This window comes from Henckelia pumila, chromosome 2, assembly GCF_033568475.1.
Source record: "Henckelia pumila isolate YLH828 chromosome 2, ASM3356847v2, whole genome shotgun sequence".
Taxonomy (NCBI): Eukaryota; Viridiplantae; Streptophyta; class Magnoliopsida; order Lamiales; family Gesneriaceae; genus Henckelia; species Henckelia pumila.
The window spans coordinates 46,941,387-46,950,726 of record NC_133121.1 but is presented as its reverse complement, the minus strand read 5'-3'; the positions used below and the strand labels follow the sequence as shown (position 1 = coordinate 46,950,726).

Below are 9,340 nucleotides of genomic sequence, written 5' to 3'. Positions count from 1 at the left end.
GCTAAAAGCCTTAACTAAGCTATTGCATACTCCTAAATAATTTAAGGAGACCATATCTATACCTGCGTCCGTCGTCAGCCCACTGATGGCGACTATCCCGCAACTAGGGCACTCCCCTACTGCGAATCCACAGCCTCGAACACGGCTCTACAACACGAGCACTGCTCCGCTACTATGTCAGACACTGTCTGACTATACTAAAACAAATATCCTACTCCAACTCTCGAATAAGAGTACCCAAAGTCTTAAAATAGGACCACGAGGGCGAAGGAGAGAATTCGGAATTGGCAAGAAATGAATGCCTCGGACCTTATATTTATAGGCATTGATTGGAACCTCCGATCCTCGATCGGAACTTCCGATCCTTGATCGGAACGTCCGATCCTGCCATCGGAGCTTCCGAACATTCTTATCTGCCACATGTCAAAATCTCACTGGTCGACTTTGGATAGGGCGATCGGAGCTTCCGATCCCGATCGGAGTTTCCGATCCTGCCACACGTCATGCATGAATATCGATCGGAGCTTCCGATCTCACCTTCGGAGCTTTCGATCCTTCAGATACCAAATTGGTTTAATTAACATAATTAATCTCGTAATTACCAATTTCGGTTACGGGGTACTACATCTATCTTAACCTGTTTACATACCAAACATCTTGAAACATACTGGTAAACATTGAGCTTCATTCCTTTCCACAAGAACCGAGTTCGCAAATCATTGTACATCTAAGTGTTTCCCGAGTGAACACTCAACTTGCTACGATGTGCTTGAGATAGAATATCCTCTCTCAGAGTGTCATCCTCAGATGCCACAATACGTCTGGATAAGCATAGAAAACCATCTGGCTGGTAATGGAATCCAAAAGTGCTGTCACTGTTGGCTAGCCTAGCAAATCGTTGAGTCTTCAGATCAGACAACTAAGCATCATAAATCTGAGAATACAAAGCTGGATCAGATAGAATCAAAAACATCTGAATACTCACAATTCCATTCTTATGCTTAAAAATGAATCCCGAAGAACAACTGTGGGGACCTCGGGTGCTAATCTCATCTTAAGGGGCAATTAATGAATAAGCATCATTAATTAGATAATGATTATTCAATCTGAATAAAATTAACCACAACATTTGGCGATACAAAACTATATTTGACGATGCAAAATCACGTCGCACAAAGAACCATTTTTTTTTCTTCGGAGGGGGTTGCACTCGAGCTGCCATATTTGGCCGCTCGAGCGGCGCCCTTTCACCCAACCTATGGGTTGGGCAAGCAGCTCAGGCGCTGCCAGAAGCAGTATTCTGCCCTGTTTCTGCAGCTAGCCTTTGCCCTATGTAATCTCTACCAAAGCTTGCTCTTTTCATTCTAAAACATGCACATACATTGTTATCAAGTTCTAAACATTTTGCCAAACATAGTTTCATTTATTTCTTACATCATCTAGTAATCTAAATGCATGAGAAAACTAGATTATACAACCTACTCACCATGTATTCTTCAACACAAAGTTTACTTAACATTTGAATTTCTTGATCAACATTTAAAGAGCAAAACATCTGCTAAATCTTAACCCGAGTCTTCATTTCTAACTTCTTCAATCTTGAGCTAATCAAGTCTCGTACGACTCGTTCCTGCCCAACCTATTGCAATGCACACATACAAACAAAGCAACAATCGGATAAATCCAGCGAGAATACATCTCAGTATGAACGACATGCATATACATCAATTAAGCATAATAAATCTATATGTTATAAGAATCTTAATTCACATGTAAGAACATGTAAATCATAAAAGCATACTCAATTCTTAATTCTTAAAGATTAACTGTTTATCTACATCAATTTCATATTCACACATATAAACACATTCACACCATGAATCTCATCTAATAACATACTAGCATTCATAAACGCATATTCTAAACCATAGAAATCTCTAGGTTAATGTATAAATGCAATGCATGTAAAAATGAAGAGTCTATCAAATCTGATAACAATAAATCTTGGTTCTTGGGATCCCGGGGAAATAAAATCTTTAACCGACCACCAACTTACCTAATTTAGGTGGCATTAAATATCTCAATTCCCTTGAATTTGGTGCAACTATAGCGAGTCATTTAGCTTTGGAAATAAATCTATATTCCGTGCCACTCAACCATAGCCCTGCAAACGTCATCTGCACTCTAGGCCATTCAGCCCTCTCTCCTTATCAAGGTAGGGTTCAAGATGAATGCAACATAATCTGTATGCATTAAATACTGTAAAATATCTTGAACACTCAAATCACATTATCAAGACAAGCAATAACAAACAGCAAATCAAATGAAAGCATATAAAAAATTAAGTATGTGATTTTAGGAAAACTCAAAAACCACCACGTTCTCGAGTTGTTCTACCTAGCGAGGATAATGTCGATTCATACCTTTCATCGTGATTCAAACATCTTGAATCTGGACAAATTCTTGCAAATGCTGATCAACTATAAGCTGCCCACATTCCGCTCTTCTCACTCTTGATACAAACTCTTTGTTGCTCTAGTGTCTGATTCAATATTCAAACGGCTCGAACTCGACGACTCGACTTCGATCACTTCCATTCTCAACTGAAATGAAGTGTAAAATATGCATAACATCAATATCAAATCTGATACTCGTTGCTAAGTTCACTCTATAGCTGAAATCGGATGAAAATGCAAATCGGCGGCGTAACGGTTCGAATTTGGTTATTCCAATTGATTAACATAATCAAGTTAATCATTTCAACCAAAACTTATCACCAATTCAGCAGCTTAAATACGTACAAAACAGTCCCCAAATTTCAGATTTTACAAAAGTCTTCAATAATTTGAAAACATGTCCAAACGACGATCTTTTCTCGATCCAACTTAGATATGTTATCGTCGTATATGCTAAAACACGTTTATACAATAAAATCTTAATTCTAACAACAACTTAAAATTCAAATATGGTAGAACTTCATAAAACTTACGTCAAAACGTAGCACTCGAAGCCGTGATTGCAAATATACTATCAATCTTGGATTCTACCGGGCATATCAAATTTTATTAGAGCTTAAAGGATCAAAATTGGCTAAAATCTGATTCCTCTCTAGACTCTCGGTGTTTGGACTGAATTCTGATGATTTACATGTATTATACACGTTCTCCATGTATATACAAGCCACATGCAATCCCACTTGCCTTAGGTAATTGCACTTTGGCCCCTAAACATTTGCATAATTGCAAATCAATCCCCGGACAAGCGATTTAATTCAATTCCAATCCTAAATAATTTAAAAATCTTAGAATTTAATTTCAAACTCTAAATATTCACAAATTAAATATTTTTGGATTAAATTAAATAATTTTGGACCTTATCGCAATTTATTCCTTGAACTTCTCAATATTTGCAAATTGATCCTTGCTTGGATTTCATCCTCAATTAAATCCTTGATATTTCTAATCTTGGAATTCACATCTTAAATTGCATAAATATCAATTCAAATATTTTTATCTTTTAATTTAATAATTCCGGATATTAACATCTTAAAATCCAAAAATCCTCAAATTAAATATTTTGACCCGAAATTTAAATCTTTAATTCTGACATTTCTCAAATTCATGTTTTCTCATATTCGGAATTTAAATCTTAAAGCCCGTAATTAATAACTTCATATTTTCGGGCCTTACAACAACAATCTTAAATCGCACTAGAGATAAGACAAGACTGTAATGCAGATACTAGCACCTTGCGACTCAAAACATCAGAAGTAAGATGAGCAGCACCTGGATGATATTTAATCTCGCAATCATAATACTTCAGTAAATCCATCCAGCGTTTCTGTCTCATTTTCAATTCAGTCTGGGTGAACAAATACTTGACTCTTGTGATTAGTGAAGATTTCAAATTTCTCGCCATACAGATAATGACGCCAAATCTTCAATGCAAAGAAGATAGTTTCTAGTTCAAGATCATGCATTGGATAATTCCTTCCTAACCTTTAGCTGTCTAGAAGCGTATGCAATCACATGTTCATTCTGAGTCAGGACACACCCTAATCCTTGTAGAGAAGCATCAGTATACACAATTTACCCTCCAGAACTAGATGGTAGTGCCAACGCAGGTGCAGAAGTCAAATGTCGTTCAAGTTCACAAAATTTCTCCTCACACTCTGAGGACCACTCAAAAGTTACGCCTTTTCGAGTAAGTTGCGTCAAATGTCGATCTACCTAAGAGAAATTCACGATGAAACGACGATAATATCCTTTCAGGCCCAGAAAACTACGAATCTCAGCCACTGTCGTCGGGCACGACCAATTCAACACAACATAAATCTTTGCTCAGATCAATTGAAAATCCCTGGTTGGATATAACATGGCCAAGGAACACCACGCAATCATTCCATAACTCACACTTACTCAGCTTTGCTTAAATTTCCTCTCCCGAAGATTTTGAAAAACGAGTCTCAAATCATATGCATGTCCATCCAAATTATGAGAATACACCATAATATCATCAATGAACACAAACCCAAACTTGCCTAAATACTCCTTGAAAACACGATTCATCAAATCCATGAATACAGCCGGCGCATTAGTTAACCCAAATGGTATTACCAAGAACTCATAATGCCCATATCTAGTATGGAATGCAGTCTTGGCTATATCCTGATCCTTAACTCGCATCTGATGATACCCAGATCGCAAGTCAATCTTGAATATACCAAAGTACCCTGAAGCTGATCAAATAAATCATAAATACGAGACAAAAGATACTTATTCTTGATGGTCACGCGGTTCATCTACCGATACTCAATACACAACCGCATAGACCCATCATTATTCTTCACAAAGAGAATAGGAGCTCCCCACAGAGATATACGAGGACGAATAAAACACTCTTACAAGATATCCTGCAACTGTTGCTTCATCTCACGCATCTCTGACGAAGCCTGACGATACAGAACTCTGGAAATAGGTGAAGTCCCTGACATTAACTCAATGCGAAACTCGAATTCTCGAACAGGAGGGAAACATGGAATCTCATCAGGAAATACATCAAGAAATTCATTAACGAATGGAAAATATCCTATACCAACACTGTCAGTTGACATATCAATTGCATATATGAGGTAGCCTTCCCCACCTTACTCCAGAGCTCGACAGGCTCTCAAAGCAGGTAATAAAGGCATCGGAGGTTGGCTCTCTCGCCATATAAAAACCAACTATCATCCCCAACCGGATGAACCGCACAAGTTTCTGGTAACATTCCACTGTAGCTCGGTATGGTCAACATATCGAAACCCAATATGCGGTAAAAATATTTCATTCCTACAACCACGAGAATCGCTGTCAAAACATTACCCTTAAATTCTAAAGGACAACCCAAAACTAGATGTTTAGCAAAAGCTGACTGACCAGTTGGCGTAGAAACAGAAATTACTACGTCTAGAGCGATATAGGGTAACTTGTGACGCTTGAAAAAACATGCATATATGAAATAATGAGATGCACCAGTATCAATAAGAAAATAAGCAGGTATACCGCATAAAAGAAACATACCCACAATAAAACTCTCATTCTCCTCCACATCTTGATCATGACTCAAAGAAAACATTTGACTCGGATCTCTTGGTCGCAGATTAGAACCTACCATTTATTGCCCTAGTGGCCTCTGCTGAACTGTAGTCTGAGAACCTGAACCTGAACCTACTCCCCTAGACTGTGGACAATCCCTCTTAAGATGACTAATCTCCTCACAATGAAAACCAGCTCCTGCAGCCTTACGACATTTATCTGTCGGGTGATTCTTCCCATAGTAAGCACACTGACCCTTTTTCCCAAAACTCATAACTCCACCGGAACCAGAGGAAGAATTATTAAAAGCAGACTTCTTAAAAGACTAGGCATGAGGACCCAAAGAACTCGTGAATCGGGAAGACTGAAGCATCCTACCATGGTTCACACTGATCTCTGCCTGCCTACAACGATTCACCAAGCCCTCGTAAGAAGTATGGTAATCACAGACAGTGACCCAGTCAAATATCTCCTGGTTCAATCCCTACAGGAAATGATCGTACTTTGCCTTAGAACTGGCTCCAATATGAGGACATTACGGGAGGATATCAAAAAACTTCTGCTAATACTCATCAACAGACAAGGATCCCTGCTTCAAATTAAGAAACTTAATTTCTTTTGCATGATGGAGAGCTGGAGGAAAATCCAACTGACGGAACAATCTAGAAATACGGCCACAAGGCATGCCCATGCTCCTGAAGTAATGGTGCAGACGTAGATCTCTACCACATACAAGAACGCCCTACCAAGAGAAAAGTAGCAGCCTCCATCTTCTGGTCCTCTGAATAATCAAATGCACGAAAGAAATTCTCCATACGCTCCAACCAATCATCTGTTGCCTCTGGGGTCTTACCTCCTACTAAAGGCTTCGGGCCTAACAACATAAATCTATGAAGCTCGAAGCGATGTTGCCCTCTCGAGTATAACGGTGTGCATGGGGACGTCTAGGAGCATCATCATCTCCCCACCGGCCAACACTACCCTGGATCTCCTTGTCTCTATCATCCATCTGAAAGGATTAATGCACATCAAAAACCCAAAGAGCCAAGTCTAAATCCAAGAAATATCCTATGCATGCTCTGATACCATAAATGTAGTGACCCGTATCGTGATCACCTACTAATCAGAAGCTTAAGTATGCAATAATCTTAATTAAAACATAATCAGAATTTATCAGAGGAAAACACCAAAGTTATACAAACTCAAGTAAAAAAAATCCAAAAGTAATACAACCAAAAAAAATCAAATCGAATCAAATTCTCAGCACCAAACTAACAAGTTTTGATACAATTCCCTGAATAAAAAAAGCTCCCAACAGCTGCCAAAACCCTGCAACTAGGTCCGCCCTAAGCCTCCTGCTCCATCCAACCTAAGACCTGCTGTAGTGACCCTTACCCGGATCACCTACTAACAGAACTTAGGCATGCAATTAACTTAATTAAACAGATATCAGAATAAAACTGCGGAAACCATAAACGTTATACAATCCCAAGTAAAGGAATCTGTAATTTATCCAAATAATATACAACCAAATCGAATAGCTGTATCAACCTCAAAACAACAGAAGTAAAACCTAGACGAAGCTCCAGCTGGTCAACCACTGACTAGCCCCTCTTGGATCCACCCGCCTCGTCCAATCGCAAACCTGCCCCATGGTGTTGGAAAACTCGTCGTTCAGATCAATTAGGATTGATACCCGGTGCAGCAGAAGTTTAAAAATTTTGTATGGAACGATTCCATAATAGGTATCAACCTTACGATTAAATTGTGTGTGTAAAATTGAATAACAATTATAAAATTTTACCTTTAATCTCGAATCGAGATATTGGACACCAACAGATTTCTCTGCTCTTGTTGTATATCCCTGGAACTGATGGATGAACTGTTCTTCAATCAGGTCCACGAACAGAGATTTAATCCCTCTGATAGATTGCACTAGAAAATCTATCAGAAGTTTTCTACGAAGAGATTAACGAATTTGATCCGTTAAACCAGACTGTAATTCAAAATCACAAGCTGGAATTTTCTCGAGTAGAGGGAGAAGGGGGGGGGGGGGGCGGCCACCTTTGTAAAAATAAACTAGGGTTTTCAAAAAATCCTTGTGACCTGTTGTGTGTAATTTCTGTACTGCAATAACTTATTTATAATGTAGGCCACTAACAGCTTAGGGCCCATTAGTCATAAGTTCAGGCCCGACAAGCAAAGCCCGCATGTTCAGAAATTAATATAAAATTCATCGTGACTCCGATTGATAAACCAATTTCACCAATGTGCACATAAACCATTTCTGCACCTTTTAAAGTCAAGATAAATTTTTCTGAATCCGAATTCAGTGATTTCCAAAAATGGCCATCCCTATGTCATTTTAGGAAATCTTACTCCTGTACTCTTAAATAAGAAGTCCAACTTCTTCGTTCATTAAATTTAACTCTTTAAATTTAACTATCTCAACGGGGATTAAAAATCCATTACACTGTGTGACCCTCAATGGTTCAGGGATACAGCTAGCCGTGGGCTCACAACTCCTTGTGAGTCGGAACAACAATTTTCGACTTGCCCATCGAATCATGGTATGAGCACCTAGCAACATCGCCCCATGATTCCATAGGTATCACTGATAGTGCCTACAAGAACCAGTAGATTTTGGTTAGCGTACAGTACGGTCCTTTCATCCATATATCCCGATCGAATCAACAACCATTGGTATATCGAGAGTCGCTCGAGATTCGATAACTATGCAATGCATCTTGAAGATCAAATAGTGACATCGCATGTGCTACTAAGAAACCATTTCTTAAATCACATCATGTACTCTGGCCAGAGATTCGTCACACTAATATCTCCTCAGATCGCATAGGATATCCACACTCGCAAGTATGTGGTGAATCCTTGACAACAAAGCATCGACTCCTATATGTGTTGTAACTGTACCCAATCCCGACACCTGATGACCCCAATAGAGTCGGTAAACGAGTCAAAGCACAGTACTAGCATATAGAGTCTCAATGATGTTTCAAGTAGTAAGGACTAATGGTGTACAACCAAAACCGCGGACTATATCCACTCGTTAAGTGATAACCACTTGGAAAGTCCGGATAGGGTAGTTCGATCATTCATCATATGAATATCCATTTGCATGCTTCGAACATCTCTATGTTCCCTACCAATGAAACGTGGTACTCTGCATCGCAAATGCTAGTGTCAAACTCGAGCGATCCTTATCCTTATTATCGGACGGCTCAATCGACTAGGAACAGTTTAGAATATGCAGTGACTATAAAATGTGTTTCATGATAGACATCCCCATGTTCTACCACATCTTACATACACTATAGTATATTCAAGGTCTTTATCAAAACAACAATAGTATATCACAATATCACAATATGAAGAAAGATAAAGTCATTGCCATTAATAAAAGTGTAAATAATATTAAACAAAAGATTGTTTATACAAAGAGTCATCAAAGCCCTTAGCCACAAGTTGGCTCATCGGGCACCCACTCTTTCAATCTCTCACTTTCCCTATAGCCAACTAGTCATACTACGTAGACCCATTGCTTCGCGATGTTTGTCAAATAATGGTCCTGGCAAGGGCTTAGTAAGTGGATCAGCGATATTGTCTGCAGAGGCCACTCTTTCGACAGTGATGTCTCCTCTTTCCACAATCTCCCGGATGATGTGGTATTTCCTCAGTACGTGTTTGGATCTTTGATGAGACCTTGGTTCCTTTGCCTGAGCAACGGCACCCGTGTTGTCACAGTA

At 39.0% G+C, this 9,340-nt stretch overlaps 1 protein-coding gene across 1 annotated transcript; it reads right to left on the bottom strand.

The window, feature by feature from the left end:
• Nucleotides 1–4,900: 4,900 nt before the first annotated feature.
• On the bottom strand, nucleotides 4,901–5,655 carry LOC140877581 (uncharacterized). The gene is made up of 2 exons (XM_073281115.1): nucleotides 5,222–5,655; nucleotides 4,901–5,099 (listed from the first exon to the last, which is right to left on the bottom strand). Exons 1-2 carry the CDS (start codon nucleotides 5,653–5,655, stop codon nucleotides 4,901–4,903), a joined length of 633 nt encoding a protein of 210 aa, XP_073137216.1.
• Nucleotides 5,656–9,340: the final 3,685 nt, after the last annotated feature.